The following is a 23,004-nucleotide window of genomic DNA, read 5'->3' as shown; positions in this document are numbered from 1 at the left end:
CCGCAAGATTCATGATGCGTTCTATGAACCAGGCCGGTGTAAACGTCGCGAGAGACGGTTAGCCTACGAGAGAGATGGAATATACTGCTTTCTCGAGGGATGATGATGTTCTTCAGATGTGAGAAGCGGAGATACGGGCAGAAATTCAAGATTATCGTCACACAGGAGTTGCAACGCAACTCCTCGTAGAAAATATTGAAGGGCTCTTTGAAGGCTCTGAAGAATATTCTGCGAAGAATGATTATCAGATCCTTTTAAAAGTTACTTCCTTCCAATATACATGAGAACCTGTTACTCTCGGAAATCGAATTATAATCAACAGTGAGTCATTGTTAATTAGGTATTAAATGACTTTATGATCTTCTTATGAAATACATTTTCTATATCGCTTTCAAGTATCTCTCACAAACGGAACACGTTTGTATGGTCGCAATATCTTGCAGTTTATTTTCCGTAAGAAGCTTCAAGATGTCGGCACGGCATCGACGTAAACACTAACCGTAGATATTAAGATGTATGAAATGGGTTCGCTTAAATAAAGGAATCAGTGTCTCTTGAATATAAATTTCTAGCATCCGAATGGCTTTTACGATTCTACAAACGAATAAATATTTTACTCGTGTTTTGTATTCTATAAATACTTAGAAAATAATATAAATTATATCTAATAAATTATAAATAGTTTAGAAAAAAAATTTTTTTAAATAAGGATAAAATTAATTAATAAAATACTAATATAAGAACAAAGAATTATAATATATAATTATTCGATTGTTATTACGTTCGGGTTTATATGTTACGTTGCCTTGACCTGTTGTAATTCATTTATCGTGCGCAACAAGCAAACGAAAACGTCGAACCGGAAGTTCCCGGAAGATCCATTCAGAAACGTAGAGAAAACGTAAAGTTTTTCCACGTTTTTCTTCTTCTCCGATACGATTCCTCAGTTATTTGCTGCTAGAAAAAGGGAAGATACGAAGAAGCGGGACAAGGGGAGTGAAACGTTCGAGACTAATGGAGAAGGTTCGAAAGCAGGAAAATAAGCAGCCAGGATGCTCGCGGCGAGATGCTTTTGCATTGAAATGTCCGAAGCTCCACGTTTTCCTCCTATTTCTGCCTTTTCTTGCGAGAAGCTCGGTAAAATGGACACTGAGAGATACGAAGCGGCGTCTACAAAACGCCTTTCAACGGCGAAAACGTTTCGCGCAAGCGCCTCTATCGTTGCCGATAATTATCGCACCGATTACACGTTTATCGATCTGGATGGCGGATCGATGTTCAAGGGAGAATCAATAAAACGTTTCTCTCTTGAAAAACGACAGTACCTTCTGTCATCGCATATAATCGCTGCACCGCGTCTCACGTTGACGCGTAAGCTCTTCGTGCGAAGTGTTGCATTATGCAAGAAAAACGTTAAGCAACAAAAAGGAAACGCTCGTATCGCGAGATAAACCGCGACCGGAAAATCGGATATTCCCTTTCCTGTCTCGTTTGCCCAATACGAGAGTTGCGGGATTGACGTTGAAGGATACGAAAGCTTTGATAACGGCTCTGGGAATATCTTCCCGACGCTAAATATTCAAGACGCGTGAACGCCGCACAATCGCGCAGCGTGGAATTAATTTCGAAGCTTCTGAATTTACGTTTGACGTTTCCCGCCGGCTGAAGAAATTCCGCCGGCGGACGAAAAGGGAAACCTTGTAGCGTCTGATAAGCCGTAGATGGAAAATCGCGCGGTACTCCCGCCATCGTCCCCACCGTGTTTTCCTCCCCCGCAAAAAAATTCGTCGGCGGACTGACGTTAACGGATGTAAGAGCTCCGCTGGACGGGCCGCGGCGGTGAAATTGTTGGCCGTTTTGTAGAATTAGCTTCATGGCTTTTACTTCCTGTCAGGATGCGCTTCCTTGTTTTTCTTTGTTTTGCGCGATATTGTGTTGCTGCGAAAACGACTCTGATGTGACGTGATGCGTAGAGATCATTCATTCAAAAATCGTAAATTTACAAAAAAAATGAAAATAAAAATGCATATTTTAAACTGATATCGATAAAATATATGACAAAAATATTAATAAAATATTAATAAATCAAATATAGAATTCTTGGCTTAATAATAACGCACAAAATGTCATCATTTAACTGTCTCATTAAAATTGTACTTGTAGAGTATCGGTTTTCTTTAACTGTGTTAAAAAAGCATTCTGAACTTTATAAAAATTCTATTAGATGCAGAATTAAGCTGATCAAAATTTTTTGCAGCTCATCACGTTTGAGTTTTCTACAGAAATATTTTAATGCATTAACAAAATTATTTTTAAAATTGTATCTATAGCTAAATTTTTAGATCTTTCAGCTCGTTTTTTTCATATAATCAAACACAAGGGCTTCCAAGATTATGGAGATAAAATGACGCTCATATTGAATGTTATTCATTAGAAACAATTTTCCAGATTTTAATAATTAAGTTTATATCAGTCCTGTACCAATTTTGTTAAAAATAAATATGTCAAATATACATATAAAGCAAATGATACAACATTTCGTCCGCCACTCTGCATTACGTAAATTGATTGTACGAACTTTTACCTCCGTTCAATTCCGAGATGATGCCACACCTAATAAAATTTTCATAACATACAGAATTTCCGTTCACACAGTTAAAAAAAACCGGTATATTCCCCAAGTATAGTTTTAATGAGATAATTAAATCGTACAACATATATCACAGAGCGCCGTCCTATGAATATTTTTCGCTCCTTTCGGAATCACAAGATTTTTCGTAGTTGAACTGATAATGTTAGACATGTAAAATCAGCACAGAGATGATGTGGCAGCTTGTATTGATTATCGAAATATCGTTCTTCGAAACGAGCGAAAGGTTCCATTCTCTCTCGACGCAGTTATCGCGTACGGTCAATATCGAACCCGCGGGACGTCGTGTTACGTACTTTTCATGCCAATACGCGCAGTAAAGAAAAAGAGAAGAGAAAAAAAATCGGGCACAAATGACAATGCGAGAAGAACGAGTGGTATTCGAACAAGCGAGCGAGCGAGCAGATATTTTCCCCGCGCTCGCCGCGGGCTGTTGATTTAGCCAGTCTATTTTCCCTCCTCTCGGTCGTACGTCGATTCCATCTTTCTCGCTCGGATTCTTTCCTTCTGTCCTTCTTCTTTTTGCAAACCCGATTTCGCCTCGGGCGATTCTATTTCAGGTAATACACACGCGTTTTCCTCCCTCGATCCCACGCATTGCGTTGTCGCCTGGAGCGTCCACGTGCATGCGTGTGCAGAGAGAATATGTGTTATGCATTTCGTTGCATTGAACAATTGTCCGTCCGTCCCGCGGCTAATAATCCTTTTCAGTTCAATTATTTCATTAACCATGTCTTCGCCTCAAAGTAGCCTGCCTAGCCGTCCCCTTCTCTGCGTTCGACAGCTTCTCTGTTAGATGCGGGATTATTATCGCCGACAAGGAGGCAATTTTTCACTTCCACGCTTAATCAATGACGAATCCGTTTCGAAGACAGATCGCCTTTCGGCTGCGAGCCAGATCGGTTCGGTTAGAACCGCTTTATCAATGCACGAAGCAAATTTGCCGGAACTTTCCACGGTGAAATTAAAAAGTGAGAAAACGCGGGTAAACGAGAAGTTTGCATTTAATTTGTCTAATGAGCTGCGTCGATAAAAGATCTTTCATGCGCAGGTGAGAACGATAGCTTTTCTCGGAATAATGAAACGACGGGAGAATCGAGCACGTACATTTGCAATACTCGAATGTATATTTTATTTTTTAGTTGCACGAGATTGGCGCGTAGGGAATTTGAGAAGAACTGGTTTTAATGGACTCTACGAATTTTATATATTATGAAAAAATGAAAATGAAAAACAATACGGTATGCTTTTCAGTTTTCCCCGGCGATTTTCAGCTTTTCGTGATTATCATCTGCAAAAGTAGAATAATCCTTCCCACGCATGTATAAAAAGATACATACGGTGCGTACAACTTAATGTTTAACCGTGTAAAAATTAAAGCCTAGAATTTCAGAATTCGTAGAGCATCCGGAGTAGAGATATGTGAACCTATGATATATAACATAACATAGTCAGCTCAGCACAAAAATCGTCATGAATTTGTAACTGTTTGGTGGTTTCTGATCTAATCAAAAGTCAATTTGTGTGCCTATTTACGTTGATTCTTATATTTATGACTATGTCGGAAACAATTATAATAATCTTTGTGCCTCATTCACCTAAAGATACTTAAATAAGAGATTGACCACCGTTTACAATGTTTAATTGATCCGCCATGTTCGGGATAGTGTTACTTTAGAATAGAGTAAGATGCATAAAATAGAGGCTATAATATATTTGATGCTACAAATACATTTTTGATTAATGAATAATAAAATTCTTTCTTCTCATTGATTAAGCAAAAGTTTCGAAATATTTATGGATCGAATCGAAATAATAATAATAAAAATAAAAATAATCATACTTAGCTTTATTGATGTGCAAAGTATAAAATTATAAACGTGAAACGCAGATGTACATTAGAATTGCACTTCAAAAAGTAAGACATCAGCAATAACGTTATTTAGCCTAGATTTTATTATAATTAAGTAATGGGTAGCATAAAATAAATAATTGAGAAATTACAATTACGAATAATAACACAGTCATAATGACATATACATAATAATGACACAGTAGAAATTTCTCACATACAGAGTAATTATTAAATGCGATGCATGGATATTTCATTTTAGCCGTGTTCAATATATGTTGCCAATATTGAAAATCTATAATGAAAACGTAAACTATAAATGTTTAATATTGACAATATATATATCGAAATACGACCATTATTTCATTTTATCTTATATATACTGTCTTAAATATCATAGATAATGGTCAATCTTTTACTTGAAATTCTCTACATTCCTCGTACCACCTTTCTATTAGCAATTACGCGAATCAAACGAACGCGCCTCGTTCATTTTCTCCGAAGACAATATTTATTCGCGCTAATTGAATGCGTCATCAATATTTACCCTGGCGCGCGCATTAGGTAACGCATATATATATCCGTATATCCAACAATCGTATCCCACCCCGCCACGCCACGCGAAAGTGTATTAAACAGCTCGCACTGATCGCGCGTGTATCGATAATACACCGTCGCTTACAATTGCCGCATTATTTAACGCTTTCGTTCGGCCGTTTAATGCAATTTCAGGAGCGTATGCGTGGTCACGATCGGCCAGAACCCGCCCGTCTGCCGGATCCGATCAACGCGCACGCACGTGCACACGCAGCGCGATGCGGCGCGGGGCAGCGGAGGGAGAAAGGGAGGGAGGGGAGGGAGTGCAGTATGCATGCAGCCCGGGTGCACGCAGCAACCCTAGAGGCAGCCTCTCCGGGGTCGAGACGCATTGTTGGTTTTCCCCACTGATGTTTGCACTGTCCTGTAGTATTGTTACGCGGTGCGCACTCTCGCCACCCACGCCGCTCCGTCCCATGGGAGCGACGCACAAGGCGAGGGCATCTCATATTAGCCGCTTAATTGTCTCTATTTGTCGAAGCTCACCGCTTGACGATTCATCCTACTGGGGAGAGAGTGGCCACCGTACTACTGACCGTTTCTCGAAGAGAACACCGAGGGTGTATATCGTGATTAAATGTCGGAGTGAAACGGTACAATCGTCGATTTGCGAAATCTTCGGCGAAATCTTTTCGTCACTGACTGTTGATATCATCCATTGAATAAATTTATTTGAACCGATCATTTAAAGAAAGAAAATTAATTAAAGATTCTTTTTTAGGAAAAATATATTTTCGATAGTGTTAAAAAAATAACTAAATAAATTAAGGAAATTAAATAAATTAATGAAATTTATATAATGTCATTACTTTTGATAAAATAAGAGAAAACGTAACAATAAAATAGAGTAAAATCTTTTCTGCATTCAAATGATTAAAAAGATATAATTAAAAAGATAAAAATACATATCAAATAAAAATATATATCAAATATTTTTAAAACAAAGCTCTTTGTTAAATAAATAATTCAAACTGAAAAGGACATTTTTATATTAAAAAAACATTCATAATTATTAATGTAAGATACAAATGTACGACTAATTTTTATTTATATTTTATTTCAATAAGATGTAAATTTTTCCATTAACGTTCTATTTTGATAAACCAGTTTTTTCTTAAATTAGTATGTCAAATGATATTTAACCTCGGTTTAAAAACAGACAAGAATAATTACCATGGCAAGAAAGTGATTTCAAAATATCAAGAAATATGTTAGCGAAAGCAAGCGCGCTCCTACATTCCGTAACGAAGATATTATCACGGCGGTAAAAAAGAATTCCGAACAAACTTTTCACATTGTACCGTTATCTTTGTCATATTGTACGAGTTGAATAGTTATTTTTTTCAACAGTTGAATTGCACTCTGTAAATATTTCAGTCTTTGCGCGTTCACGGTGAGATTTATTTTACATTCGTTGTTACGATATGTAGTCGTCTATTCCTAAAAAATTAAAGTGCCGTAACCTCATGCCATGATACGAACAAAGCAGGAAATTAAAGAGAGACGTCAGTAGTTAAAATTACATATAGAAATATGTGCCACTTGAAAGAAAAGAAGACGAATAATTTAGAGTATTAGCTCTTGTTTAGCGTAATGTGAAACTACAGACTTTTTTGTTTTTTGTTAAATGAATAATTTAAACCGAAGAGCTATGTATCAGATAAAAAAAGAACACTCAATAGTCATTAAATATGATTAATATCATGATTCTAATCACATGATCAATTTCTATTAACGTTTTATATGCAGTGTAAAACCGGCGTTTCTTTTTTTTTTTAAATTAACAGGAATTTTCAATAGAGAGAACAGATACTTTTATATCAAGATTTTCTTTATGTATTATTTAATAACCAAAATATGATAATAAATATCATAAAATCACTATATATGTATATTGAAATTACGATAATATCTGTTACGAGGGAAAGGATAAAATAAGCCAGCAGACTCATCTCGTTCGGATGAGAGTATAACTTCGTTATAGCGTTTCTTGTTTCTGCTTTTATAAATACTGGCCGACCATAGCGGCGCCGTCGCGAAATCTTCTTTAATCTCATGGACGAGACTATTTACGTCGAAGACAACGGATAATTCGATTAATTCTTACTGTCGGCGATAGATCTGATTAAAATGCAGCTTTGAGGTAGCACGACGACAGGCTCGATGTGACCTTTAGGTATATTTAATCGAACCGGAATGATCTCGGTATTAAATCCTTGGGCAGACGTCAGAATACCAATTTACGTTCTAATCACGTTTGTTTCGGTGACACAAAGGGACAGACGGAATAGGACGTCAAGTCAAACGACCGAATGTTGCGTATATTGCTTTAAGAGTGCTTTCTTCAAGAATCCCTTTGGTCTCTCACGAGCACGTCAAGGCGCCAACACGCCGATAAATTTACGAAACACGCTACGGCGAGGTAAATTAAATACAGTTAAGGACCTTAGCTTTGAAGCCGTGCGAATTCTTCCGTGAGAAGTCGCACGCGAGGTTCTTAACCCTCGTTATGATTCATGTACGATATTACATGATTATTTTAATATAAAGTTTTTATAGAGTCTCGTTTTTCTTTTTTAGTTAATCGAAAATTGCATAAAAAATATATATATCATGTGAAATATATCGACTTTGTTTCGCTTCGATTAGTTATCTCTTTCAAAGGTTTTATTCCGAGGCTCTTGCTCGATTGTGTTAAATGAGTCGCGACTCTCCTATCTCCGCTGACTTTACGTATGCGTGTGCATTTCAGCGTGTTGCCCTACTTTCAAGCCAAGCAGAGAGAGAACTTTCAACTAGAATTGATACAAAAAAAAGACAGATTTAATCACGAAGATCCACTCGTTCTTTATGTATGAAACATAATACGATATTGGATCAGAACGCTTTATAGTGCAAATTTGTCTAAAACCGGGCAGTCAGCCAACGGTCACTATATGCTTGAAATTTTAACTTTAATCCAACGAATATAAATTGCGAGAGATTCAAATGGCGACTGGAATAAAATTCCCGAGTTTATAAAATATATATAAACGTTCGAATAACAAAAAAGAGAAGAACTTTTTAAGAAAAATTTAATTCAAAATTAATCGAAGAGTTGTGTTATTAAAATCAAAATGGAAATAAATCATTATAAGAATTGTAAAGAATTAATAAACTATTAAACTTTCCTGGACAAAATCTCGCTGTTATATAGTATCGAAAGCCATTAGGTAATCTCGAACTTTCTACACAATTGAACCACATCACGTACCGTCAAATTTAATTACAAATTACACGATATCACGTGCAAACTATAGCGAGGACGTCACGCTACCCGGATCATCTTAATGACTTTAAATTAGTGCGTTAATTACGAGATGGAAGTTGAGAGCACCATACAATTATATAGGGCTGTTTCGGCAGCTCACTGCAAAAAAGTCAGCGTGTAAGTTGACAACGGCGTTATTTACACCGCGCCGAGACCTAATTTACGATAATTCGCTCACGTATACAGTCGCTGAGAGCAGCCGAATTACATTCTAATTATGTAGAGTACCGCGACGCATACCTGACGAAAGTTTCATCAAAGAAACAGCGAACGACATTCCTGCAATAAACCCTGATTAGATTCCAAACTGCATTACGTGAATTACGCAGGCTACGCAGACTACGCAGACTCGCGTGCACCTACGTTACTGGCTGCATACATATTCCTATGCTTGAATATCAAATCAGGCGTGGTCTATAGTCGTTCGGTCTCTCCTTCATTCATTAATTTGCATCTTGCGTTACACCGCGCTACATAGCGACGATCTATTAATGATTACCGGCTCATGCAAATGCGGTACTCGGAGGAATACGTGAAGGCGTCCGGAAAGTTATAGCAGCAAGTCGCATTCATTATTAACACGCACTTGATACTCCTGTTAATCCGATGGCGTAGTAGACTACCGGCACTAATGCGATAATACCAATCGGAGATTTATGTAACTCGCGAGAATTCCCATGGAGAATTTCTGCGGAGAAATCTTTTTACATCCCAGACGCCCGGAACTCTTCCTACGCCGAAGCGCAATACCGTCTGTCCGCTACTGGTTAAAAACTTTTAATGATTTCCCGAAGATTTGTCAGCGTATCGTGACGGCCTGAGGTGTTCGCGGAGATGGATCGCTCGGGTGAAAAATAATTAGCGTTATAACTCAGAAGGGAAAATCGAGAGAACGGGAGTTGGCGGCTGGATGTGCGAGCGGATGGGAGGGTGCGGCTGGTTTGTATCGGCGTTACATGTGATGGATTACAGCGATCAATGAAAGGTTGATCAGTCGGCTGATTGATTAGATAAGTTTCGGCGGTGTAACCGAACGAACCGCCACGTGAGTTCCCGACACTTCAGCCGATCTTTCGTCTATTTTTCTCCACAAGTTCTCTCTCTCTTTCCCTTCCTCCTGCCTCCCTCCCCCCCCCCCTTCCCTCTTTCTCTCTCCTTCTCTTTCTCTTTCTATCTCTATTTCTACCTATCTATCTCTATCTTTCCCTCAGCGTAACTCTTTTATTTATTCATGTCAACCATACCACCCACGACACGCGCTACCAGGTCAGCCATTTTCGCGGGTCAAAACGAGCAGCAGAAATCAAGAGTCACGAGGGAGAAGAAATTAAGGTCGCGACCAAGAGTTGAAATTTTTAGTAGCGTCAATTCTTTCCCGCCGTCTCTTTTTCGTCCGTACAAATGGAATTTGGAAATTGCGTGAGTCCTCACCGTGGCATTTGGAAGAGAAATAGAGAATGATCACCAACATTGCTCCATTTTCTGGTCTGCATTTCTTCCATCATTCAGTTTCTCAAATTTTATAAATCCTCATATTTAACTTTCATTAAATTTCAAATTGTTGTTTTTATAACGATTTAGAGATATAAAGAGATATAAAAACGAACGAATTGGAGAATAGATATTTTTACAGAGAAGTGTTACACTATAACACCGTAGAAGACATATGTTATTTTAGATTAATATTATATGTTTTTGATATTTTTGATAAAGAAGAGTGGAATATTTGCGAATATCTAACGAAAAAGTTAAATAAAGCTGACAATTATTTATCAATTATAGAAGTCTTTATTCAAAAATTTTTTTGACTTTAACCTATATTAACATTTATATAATTATCAATATAAATTATAATTTTAAACAATAAGAAGTTATGTCTTTTAGCATTGCTCTCGTAACAAGTAATTCCGAATGGCATTTTGTTTAAAATTATAATTTATATTGACATATGAATGTTAATTGTTACAGTTTTAAACCAAATAATTGGAGTATATGTTTTGAAAAAAGATTTCTATTGCTTAATAAATAATCATCAACTTTATTAAATATTAACCTTAAATGTTTGCAGTTCTTTCACTCTTCCATGTATTCATTATGCAACCGATATATAAAGTAATAAAATTTAAACAAAATCACAAAAAAACATTCTCAGTTGCTCGAAATCATCCATCTTTGCACTTTTGATTGTTGTATCGAAAGCTGAAATACATTCGGCAACGGTAGCGATTTACAGATCGTTGCTTCCAAATGTTATTCGCTTTCCGAGCATTCCCGGAATTTTGCAGAATATCCGTGCGTTACCTCGAGTTGAGTATCAGTAGCGCGTAGATGTTGCGCCGTTATTCGATGCTGTTGGGTGCCGGCCGAACCTGGGAAAATACGCTGCGTCGTCCCTTCGAGCTCGAGGTCATTGATTCTGAACAATTTTCACCTCGCCACGGTCTCTCAAGTCGGGCGAAAATTTACGCGGGGGTTCACCCCGACGAGACCGACAACCGACATCAAGTCGGAATGTTTCCACCTCGCATTCTCTGCAGACGGCGTTTCCACGGGTCAAAAATGAAGGGAGAGAAAAAAAAGAAAGAAAGAAGACCGCACGGCGAAACAAGAACGAGCAAGAAATTAAGATCGCAAACCGTGACTGGAACTTTCAGCGTCAGCCGTCCGTGATTCTTCTCTTCGTTCTGCTCGCGAAAAGCGCGGCAAACCCGGAAACCCCGAGACGCAGCGGTGAACAATGAGTTCCGTCTTTCATTCATGCGAAACCGCCTATGGCAGATTTTGGGATTTAATCCTAAAATAACGAGACTCAAGCTAGATGCAGAAGAAGCTGAATGCTGAGCACTTTCTGAAAACTTTCTCGTGTTAATTATTTTCTCACTGACTGAAAATGTAGAATGTTAACATTTAAAGAAAAGATCAAAGGCAACAAAGCAATTCTATATCTTGCTACGGTCGCAACGGCTATACTTTCGTATTAAGCATTCTTATCGTGCCGCAGCATCCCTTTCTTTAGAAAAGGGAAAGAAGCGATTCGACGTGGTAATGCATCGGCGCGATCTTGAAGTCCTCTCGCGCCCTCGGGTCCCGTAAATCCTGAACGCAATTAGTAAAGTGACGCGCCAACGTCGCCCATCCGAGTAAACTTGAAACTTCGTCCGTTTACCTGCATCCGTCTTGAAAGTTTCAAAATGCACAGCCAAACACAGCCGAATGGCTGGCGGTTTGGAGGACGACGAACCTCGCACTCTCTTCTGTCGCGAGCGTTCACAAAGGAGGGAACGTTAGCGAGAAGTGCAAGAGGAAGAAGAAGCTATTTACTGCGAGCGTCGCACGGCGCAAGAAACCATCGAGTTATAGACAATCGCGAGTAAGACGGGATAAGAAAACCCCGCCCCGGGTAGAAACGATAGTTGGACAGAGAAAATGGAAAACTACAGAGAGCTGTGAAGAAGAGAAAGATATCCCGCTGGATATCTTCATCCGCTCATTCTTCTCCTTCACCGTATTTTCTTTCACTCCTTTTCCGCTCTCTGTTCTATTTCTCGCGTAGTATCTTATGCTGCATGACCTAAGAGGTAATTCCTTTTCGTTCTACATTCGCAAATGGAATATTGGGTGCTCGTTTGCCCGATACTTCGATCGTCGATACGTTCTACTTCAGCGCTTCCGCTTCATTCACTTAAGTCTCTCTATTCCACAACAAATATATCACCGACTGAATTTTCTAAATTTTTCGCCTGACATATGTAATGTGACCAGACATTCCGCTTTCGGTGGGACTTTTTCTCGGTTTTAAAATGATTGTTTCGCTAGTCAAAACATATCAAGATACAAACAATTTTATTAAAGCTAATTTAAAAATTTAGATACAGACTGGTATTCATAGATGATTCTTATATTTGAGTCTTAAGTATAGTCAAGATACAGATTAAGTACAATCATAAATCAATCAAGAAGTTGTATTAGTTTAAAACATTACTTAAGATGATTTTGAAATAAAAATAGAATAACGGACCATAAAACCGCTTAAAGATCTTAAAATAATTGACTATCAAAATAATTATGTAAGAAATTCAAGCAAGATAAGCACTGCTGCAAAAAATTTTGAGATTCTAGCAGAATTTGAATGTCTTGCATAATTTATTTTGCATGATGATCTAACAAAATTATTTTCAAATTTAATCTTGACTTACAATAGTAATCCTTAAGCTATACAAAGTTAACCAATCACATTGTGACGAGAGTAATCGATTATGATTGGTCAATTTCTTACATTAAATTAGTACCTCATTAGTACCTAATAAAATTAGATGTGAAATAATTATTCGTTGAGTTTTAATCAATTTTACTAACCTACATATATTTTTATATTTGTCCAAGATTTCAAGCAAAATATAGGGGATTTTTAGCCTATAAATCTAGTTTTGAACATTTTGATATTTGTAACCCAACATAAATCGTCCCGCTTTGGTTCTAAAAATAGTCATATTGGATCTACATCATAGATGTAGCCAAGATCAATGTGTCCTCGTTGTATGATTTTCGACATTCAAAACTAATGCACAGTTATTTAGGTTTTCACTAATCCACGGTTCTATTATTGCAAAATCGATCCGCGATCTAATTGCGCCAGTTTATTCGCTACGTCGCTTGCGGAAGTTCACAATTCCTGCATAGTGACGTAGATACGAACTACCCTCTCCAATTCGAATCCAATCAGCGAATACTCCGTTGAGACGACCGCGTCGAAGGACTATGTGACGTGGAAACACTGCTATATACTGCGGTGCGATATTATTCATATGCCGGCGACGCGTTTGGCTCGTCACTCCGGACGCAGAGGCAATATAACTTTTTTCCCAACCCCTCCACTTTGACTGGCTTGTGCCTGTTCGAATACTCGTCTGTCCCTCTTTTTTTTACTCTCCGTTACAGCCACGCGCGACCGGAAATGACGCCGGTAGATATCTAGAATCGTGTGGATGCTTTCTCTTTCGACTGCGGCTTCCAGTTGGTTACGAATATATGTTAAATCTTTTTTTATTATATTGTGAACGCAATATTTTTTAAATTTCTGCATATTTATTATTTGTTTGTAAATTTATACATTGAGAGAAAAGTGATGTTTGTGACTATAATTGAATTATAAAATTATTATGATTAAGAATATTACTAGTAGCATCAAAATTAAAGATCTGATTTAATTTGGGGGAATGTTATTATTTCAGTTTGATTGTGTTGCAAGTCCGAAAATAATTAGTGTGCGGTCATACATCTAAAATAAATTTATAAAATACATATAGATAATATTATTCCAACATCTAACTTTGATTTTTATAAGCGTTTCTCTTATTTTGTTAGTTATGATGTTTTCATATAAAATATCCTGATTCTCAACAAGAATATCATTTTTATAATCAACAATAATTAATATATTTACTGATGACTAATAAATTTATATTTATAATTTTATCAAAAAATGTATAGTTGACACCAAAAATAATTATAAATTATAGTTTTTATATCATAATTATAGCAATTATTTTTTTCTCTCAACGTATGTAAGAAAAGAAATGCAAATTACAAGAATACGATTCAGTACGGCTTACGAATAATTGACTTGTTACAACAAGTTTAGCTCCGTTTAATTAGCTCGTCATTACGCCAATTAGAACGGAGTACAAACGTGCAGTACACACGATCTAATCATTGCGAGATCGTTAAGGCCTACATTGACGGAGCCGCATCCTGCATAACTGAATGATCCATTTTACCTAGTCTAGTAGACGATACCGCCACAACGTCGACGCCAAAGTGCGATTAAATGTAACGTAATATTACTACCTTATCACCACAACGTCTCGTTAATAACTCCCTTCGCGAGATAATCATATGATCGTACTAAAAAGATCAAACTATAGATGAAGAGGAAATCCCAATCGCAGTAATTTCAATAGAGAGATACCAATTATAGCTTCAATCCGAATCAATTCAGATTATGATCATCATTAATTATGAAATTATAATAGTAATTCTCGACATATGTAATTTATGACGAACTTACCATCGTTTAATCGAAGTTTTTAGTTTCCAGCGAGGTTAATAATTAGCTTAGATACAGATTTCGGATTCGAACTATTTAGTATCGAACAACGTATAATGATAAATTAATAAATTCCCGTTAATACGGACTTCACGCGCGGGAACAGTGGCAATTCAATTATCTTATGCTCACCCATGTAGTTTATATGTATCCTATGTAACCCACATCTTCCGCGCCATTCCACCATTTTCCAATTATCCCGCAATAATGAGATCTAATACTCCATTATTACAACGTGCTGGCTACTTTATCGCTTAAGGAGGATTAATGACGACGTCCGCGACTACTAATTTTATTATCGCGGGCTAACGAGTGTACCCATTTCGTATCCAGCATCATATGAAGAGGGAATTAATCATATAATCGCCAGGCATTCTCGCGAGCATACTTGTAATAATAATTTCGCAATAACTTTGCCGGGGTATAAAATATCTGTTTGATTAATCGGCGCTTGCAGTTGCATAGATCTACAACGTAACAGAAATGAGTCAGTTATTACGATGGTTTTCTCTGAAACTACTTTTTAGGTACTTTAGTAACTGCTATTCGATATAATTCAACATCGCATCACAAGCAGCAATTTAAACTGATGCAATTTATTTTCCTGAAAGTTTTCAACTTTTCTTTTTTCCTTAAAAAAAAAAATAAAAAATGTACTGTTTCTTCTATAATTCATTCGTCCTTATCTCTGTGTCAATATATGTCAATGTATAATGTAGATAATTATATTTTAATGGAAGTCAACTCGTAAATAAAATAATTTAATTCTATATTATTCTTGCCTTTCATCCATTTGGCGCAACGATACTGCTGTCGCAAGATGAGTTTAATTGTCTGCAATACAAAATTAAACTGCAAGCCCTCTACGCTTTTTAAATCGACAAACAGTTATCGCAGGGCGCAAACTGCAATCGCTTGTCATTATTTTGGATTATCGGTTACCGTTAATTGACGGTCGAACGCAATGTATCGTACAGTCTGTTCCCGATCGAAACTATTATCGGGTCAACGAATATCACGACGATGCCTGTCACGGTGAGAAATAACACGATCGGTCGAATCGAACAAAAGAATTAACGGGAAAACCGTAGGATAGTATCACGCTTCATAAATATCTCCGTAAATCAATTAATTGACATGTTATGTATATTGGACTCACGTTGTAAAATGTTTGCCGGAATATCAATTGTTCATTATGAAGCACAATGATTAATCAAATATGTACAACAACCATATCATCGCAATTATATTTTAATGAATAAACAAATAAATAAATTTCTTTTGTTGCCCTCGGATAGAAATTTTCTCCTGATACCTTTCAGCTAGATGCTCGTAGGATTACGTAGCACTAGATTAGTTGTCTTAAGATAAGCAAGTTATTGCTAGTTTGGTAACATCCACGTTACGAACAACAAACAAACTATGACGCTTGTACCCATACCTATTATCCATTAATGTAGAATACAGAACAGCATAATTAGATGCGCATTAAGCAAACAATTTAGCTCTTGCGCTCGTACAAATTGGCGCATCGTGATCTGCATTGAATAAATAACGTTATGGCTATCCAAGCGTGAAGCGTAAAAATTTTATCTTTTTTTAATATCACGTTTTGTTTTTACAGCTCTTTTCTTCAGTACTGAATTCGATATCAACGAATATCATGCGAAAATAAAACAAGTTATAACGTAAATTTTTTCTTACAAAATTTTGATAACACCGGTTGAACAATTTATTTAAATTTTTTTATATTTATTTCGCTCTCGATAATTTTTTTCCTAATTTCTGTTTTCCCTCATATCTTCTTATTAGAAATTTTATCTTCATCTCTTTTTGCATTACACGTCCTTCTCCAACCGCAGCGGAGCAGCAAGAGGAACGTGCTGATTGGGAGGCTAATCACGCGCTACTCTCCATTACATTAATTAAAACTTAGCTCTCAACTCTGCTCGGCTTCTACGTCACCTGCCGCGCCATTCGCGTTGTCCTTTCCTTCCTCTCATCATGCTCGCGTTCCCGATGTTCCCGCGATCACTTTGTCTTCGCCCAGTCTACCTACTCACGTATGCCATCGCTTCTGTATTGCATTTCCTAAGAAAATCATGGTTGCCTCCAACAATATGGATACGAATAAATGATAAACTTGTTCTTCATCGAAATTACTTAAATTGATTCAACCCTTCATCTACTACCTTTTTGTTAAAACAAAATTCTCTTCATTAATTGTGTTTTTACAAAATCAATAATTAATTATAAAAATCATTTCTCCAAAAACTATTTTTTGTCTAAAAAAATTAAATTCAAAACTAAATATCACCGCGTTACTCATACAAGAATTCTGCAATTTTTTAAATCAAAAATTTTAAAACAATTTCTCAAAAATAAATATTGTAAGTGGAAAGAATCTAGTACAAATAAAGATACTGCTATTAAGATTGTTCACTTTATGTTCTCTATTTGTTACTCTAGTTTTGCCTTCAGGAGTCGTTCCCAAAGGATTGCACTTTCAAATAGGTACCAAATGGAGAATTACTCTCAATTCAACGTTCACCTTGGATTTCCCGGTGTCCCATAGAGTTTTACTGTCGAGAATTGTTCCCAGATTGAGAAATTTCGAAACTTTAATTTTAAAGTATTGGGTTGTCCGGAAAGTTCGTGCCGACTAACCTATGTAATAAATGTATAAATGTACTAAAATTTAAATCTTCTGCGTTTCAATTTTCCTTCAAAATCGGCACGAACTTTCCGGACAACGCAATACCTATTTAAAATGTAATGTGTATTTAAAATTTTCGAACAAATATTTATCCATAAGTATCTCTACAATTCTAAATAAAGAAAATATTGATAAATTTATTTTATATTAATTTTGTATTATTATATATTAATTTTGTAATAATTAATTTTGTATTAGTAAGTTATGAATTGTGTTAATTATAACCTATATAACTGTTTGTAATCGGCGTATTCAGTAACAAAGATCGCGAATTCGTGAAATTATTCCGCGAATTAGAATCTCACACAAAAGATTTGCTTGCAGTTGGCAAAACCGCTTAGCCCATTCGACGTAATCCCTCGACCCAATTCGACCGTCGCATCGGCGAGTGTTGTAGAAGAAAAAAGAAAGTAGAACGGACGGCAAATAAATAACGTTCCACCACGGATAATGGTATATTTATTGAATGTACAATTATACATCCTATATCGATGAAAGGGAATGAATTGTTCTTGCGATTCTATCGCGAATAGTCTCGCTTTATTTTTCTTTGTTCGTACATTCATCCTCCCGAGAGAATCAATAACGACCGCGAAAAACAACTTCTCTGCCCGTTAATGTTACGATTATAGCTGCACGTTAATCAAGTTGAACGATCGGCACAAACGCTCACGTGACTATACGATCAGGGTTGCCACAGAAAATAAATTTTTAAATTCCCTGACTTTTCCAGATAAAAATGGAAAACTTTCCAATATAAAATAAAATTTTAACACATTTAAAATCAAGAATTAGAAAGCTAGCTTATATTATTAAAAACAACACAAAAAGGCTTAGTAGCATACTAAAATTTTGGATGCAAATTCAAGCTAACAAAAAATAAATTATTGGAAAAAAGAGTACAGTTACGAAAAAGAGCGATCAAATAAAAATACTGAATAAAATTTAAATTTTAATTATTTTATTAAAATCATTAAAAATGTGCAAGTTTTGAACATATTTCATTATAAACGTCAGATATAATATTAAAAAATTATAACAATTATCTGGAATAGGAGCAGTTTAAGGAAAGTGTGAACAAATTTCAAAATTCCAGACTTTTTTATATTTTCTCCTGATTTTTCCCGGTTTTCCTGGTCTGTGGCAACCCTAACGATATTCAAGATCGATCGCAGGACGACGACCAGTGATAATAATGTCTATAGAACGTGATTACGTATCTTTCGGATTAATTAGAGAATTATCCTGACTTAGCTCAACTAAAAGTTTAATTCTAAGCTATGAACACTGCCGCATAGCACTACATATATATCGCGAATATTATCCGGATGAAATGGACTACAATTTTAATGTCTTCGACGAGGATACATATATGCATAGTTTGGATGGTAGCTGAGGGCGTGGAATGACTGCCGCAATAGCAAAATTGGAAAAAGTGCCGATCAAACAAAATTAATTGGTTTCCCCGCGTCGAACTGCAACAAAGCAACACTCGTTTCGAGCGAGAACGAGCCGATCCGAGGTCCTTCTCAGCCACGAATTATTTCGGAACTTTACTATATTCGGCCGATATCGCTTTTGTAATTCTATCGCGGGATAAAAGATCGTGTTTGACTAGAAACTACCGCGCGAAAGTATACAGACGGACGGCGCACGGTCTATTCTGCCGAAATATAACATGTGGACCGACGTGCGACGTGCGGATTTTGCGGAAACCGTGTTGGAAATGGAAATATAGGGAAAACTCTGGTTACACAATCAAGCCAGCGAGAAATGTGTTCTTTTCTATAACGTGATCGAACCTCGGAAACTCGTTTCAATTATTTTCCCATGGTGTCGATTCACAGGGAAACATGATGGTACAATAATCTCGTTACACTATTGAAAAATTCTACCGAAAATATTGAATAATCTGCTTCATTAATTTTATGTAAACATAAAAGAAGGATTATTTGTTTTTTTCTTAATTTAACCTTTCATAGATATACTGAGTCTTTTTCGACCCAGGCGAAATTTCACTCTCAAATTTCTTGGCACGAATTTCAATTTTTATTAAATAAAGGTTTTAATATTTAAATTAAATCATTATTTGGCAATGTAGCAAAGATGTTGAAAAATAATCCTGATTTTTTTCTACACTTTCTGAAAGCCTAAAACACAGTAAAAAAATTTTGGACTAGACCAAAAAGATTCAGAGTGCCTATGAAGTAAATAAAAATAGGTATAAAGATTAATGATGAAATTTTATTAATTTAGCGTCAATAAAAGAATTTTCGAACCAAACATTCATAGTGCAATCAGATTTTAAATTATATTTTAAATCCTTATTCCGTTTATGTGTATTAACACATAAAATATACAATGTAATTATCTACATAAATGAAATACGTACAATTTACTTTTTTGCAAAACGAGCTATTTAAAGTTTCAAGGAAAAGCTATGGAAGTAATTGCTACGCAATAGTTGCCGCTATAGCGATCGTGATTATAAGTTACACATGGCTTTTATAACTAACTGAAAAGTCTTTTTCACGCGCCAGATCATGAAGTGGAGTTTCTCTCGACCGAGCTTGTTCGTCCGCCTCGGGGTTATTCGCAAACGTGCAAGCAGTTTCTATTTAACATTTAGTCATACGCTCGCATAGATACTCCACCGACCTACGCATTCGTCGTAAATCTTACCACTACACACACGAATACGATGGCCGACGATAAAGATATACATACATATATATATATATATATATATATATATATATATATATATGTACATCGATATACGAACACTCGCGCTGCTCGGTACGGATCGCCCGTTCTCTTCGATCTCAAAGCCACCCCTGCTCCGGTTTCATGGATGGAATTTCAGGAGAAACGTTTTATACGCCGGGTGCTCTCTCGGCTGGCACGTCGCCTCGAGCGCTTTGTCGGAGGGCAGTTAATTAATAAAAGCTGGAAAGAAGGGAGAGTACGAGGAAGCGCGTAACGGGAGCGACGGGGAGCGCCGGGCGTTGGTCCGGGGGGAGTGACGGGAGAGACCGGGTATAAACGGAACGAGAGGACGGGTATAAACGGAAGGTATAAAAGGATGGAACTATACTATCGTTTCATATCGGCTGGCTGAACTCCACACTTGCAATTCAAACGAGAACGGCACTCACGTGTCGTGAACGAGAAACTTGTCGCCGTTTTTCTCGATGCAGAAGCCCTTGCTGGTGATTTCGGAACCGTTGACGGTCACCAAGTCCGTAATCCCCGACTGGAACCATCGACCGTACCATTCCTCCGGGAACGTGCAGCCTGAAACAGAGGGATGGATAGAGAAGGGGAGTGTTTCAACCGCCTACGGGCGATGGGCGATATACTCGCTCGGTCGAAAAGTTTTTCAGATTTTAATCTGAAGACCCCCCAAACCTGTTAATATGACGTTCACCGGAAACGCAAAACAATCCAATGCGGCTGCGGCTACGATATTTTTCTGGATCACCGACAAACAGCCAGCGGGCTTGTACGCGTCAGGGTTACCATATTCTTTCTTCATCAACGTGACCAAAAGGAATATAATGAAACAATTGTAAGCTGCTGTTACTCTTCCCCTCCCACGGAGGCGGAAAATGTCGAGCCGCGCAGGATTATTTTCTCGTTCCCCGCGAGAAACGCGACGATTGCATGAATTGAAAAGCCAATGTTTCTCTTCGAAGTCGAGAGAAGAAAATACGTGCAATGTAATATTATATCAATGAAAAGGGATAATTCCATCTTGTTGTCTATTACACAGAGATCCCCGCGTGTAAACTGATTGCGACGGTCCGTATTTATCTATGGATTATGTGCAGATGTAGCCTGAACTATCGGACGTTATACACACAGGATGTTACATTTTAAATTCCGGATTTGATATCTGGGAAAACTCAACAACAGAAAAGAAACATTACATTTCTCATATCATATAATCGTGTAATCTCAATACGTGCAATCTCAATACGTCGTATAATGTAATCTCCATATCAAAATACTTTTCCCTATATTCGATGTTTCTTGCGTCTTCATACGTTTGGATATATAAATCAAAATAATGAAAAATCACCGTCCATTTCCATTGCTTTTAAGTAAGCGGATCTATTGTGCCGAGTGGACAACTGTGGTTGCTTGATATAGGGAGGAGTCTTTTCTCACCCTCTATTTTCCTCTTTCCCCCCATTGCCGAGCGTCTTTTCCGCCCAGTTTTCCACGAGCCGCGAGGGTAAATACGAGATTCCGCGAATATTTCGAATGCCTGTCGGCAACGGAGTCCGCCGTGAGCACAAACGAAGTTGTAAAAATGGAGAATCTCCTTAGAGAGATCGGATTATCGCGAAAGAGCGCAAGTAGGTGAAAGAGCCGTTCCCTCTTCGTCGCGCAATCATTTATCTTCTTTGCTCTCCTTCCCCCCCCCCCCCCTTTCCTCCTCTCTCTCTCTGCGTCTGCATCTGTAGTAACGAGGATTACAACGAGGAACGACGTCGCGATTAAGCATTGTTTGCCGGAAGCATTTTGCATTTAATAAGTCCAAGTGTTTCGGAATCTCGGATGAGCGGGAGTATCAACGGGGAGGAATAGACGAGACCGGAAGAAGAAAGGGGGAGGGAGGGATTGGAGAACAGGAAAGACGACGAGGAATCTCGCGAATTCGCTACACGAAGATACCGGCTCTGCTCTCGCAACTGCGTTTCGAAGTTGCGAAAACGGGGAGTCGATGGTAACGACAGTGGGATTTATTAATACTCGGAGAGACAGACGAACGTGCATCTTTTGTGCCAATGCGTCGATATGAATATTTCTCGCTCTAGTCTTTCTCTCCCCTCTCCTCTTGTTGTTTCTCTCTCACAATTGGAAACCGGATTATCTAGTTTCTGGACATGTGTGTTCGGCCATTACCGTGGCTCTTAATTTCCAGCTCCAGTAGATTACGTTCTACGGAGAACTGCAACGCGTATCAAGTATCCCCTCCCTAGTTGTCAGTGTCTAATAGCAGATGTATCGCATGACTACATTGTTTCCAGTCGCAACTGCGTCTTCAATTACATTGAGATGCAAACATCCGTAGCTGCATATATAGAGTTCTACTACTCTTGAACGATTTTGATGTCGAACTCTTCATCAATGATAAATCTGAAACTATGTTATACTTATAACTTTTGTGTAACCCGTAATTTGTCTATTATTTGTATAATTTACGAAATTCCAAATAACAGATAAACCGCTCCGTTTCCTTCTGATCATTAAAGGATTCTCTCCGTAGCGCAATTCAAGAACATACCTCGCAGGATAATTATCGTTTCCGACATCACAACGATGCTAATTGTAAGTATCGCGGATCTTTACTGAGAGGAGATGAGAGAAAGAATTAAGGAAAATAAGGAGAAAAAACTGGAGAAAGTTAGAGGGAAGGATAGACGGAAAATAAAGAGAAGAAGAGAGTAAAGGAGAAGGTGGCAGTAGGTAGCCACGGTATAATTAACGGAAATTGGAGTTAGGTCAAAAAGCAAAGTTATCGGGGAGAGTTGCCGGTGCAACGAGCCAGTTCGCGAGCGCGCGAGCGCGTACGCAAGAGGACCGGCTTTTTCCGGGGCAGCAGCCGCTGATATAATTACTAATTAATTACCGTTCCTGCGGCACCGCGCCGCGCCGCGTCGTGCCGGCACCGTTTCGACGGGCTCACTTAAAAGGACACTGTATGAACACGGGAAACGGAAGTGACTATAATCTCTCGGAGGCATCTCCGAGCGAAGCGATA

General features: G+C 37.6%; 1 protein-coding gene across 1 annotated transcript in view; it reads right to left on the bottom strand.

Annotated features, from left to right (window-relative positions):
- Positions 1-20,769, bottom strand: part of LOC105622233 — a 78,945-nt gene extending 58,176 nt beyond the window's left edge. The window contains 2 exon segments of the mRNA XM_012203656.1: positions 20,390-20,528; positions 20,643-20,769. Coding sequence (XP_012059046.1) covers positions 20,390-20,528; positions 20,643-20,769 — 266 coding nt within the window.
- Between the last annotated feature and the right edge of the window lie 2,235 nt (positions 20,770-23,004).

The sequence above is a fragment of the Atta cephalotes genome (genome assembly GCF_000143395.1).
Source record: "Atta cephalotes unplaced genomic scaffold scaffold00041, whole genome shotgun sequence".
NCBI lineage: Eukaryota > Metazoa > Arthropoda > Insecta > Hymenoptera > Formicidae > Atta > Atta cephalotes.
The sequence above is the reverse complement of the archived record's forward strand: the minus strand, read 5'-3'. Positions and strand labels throughout refer to the sequence as shown.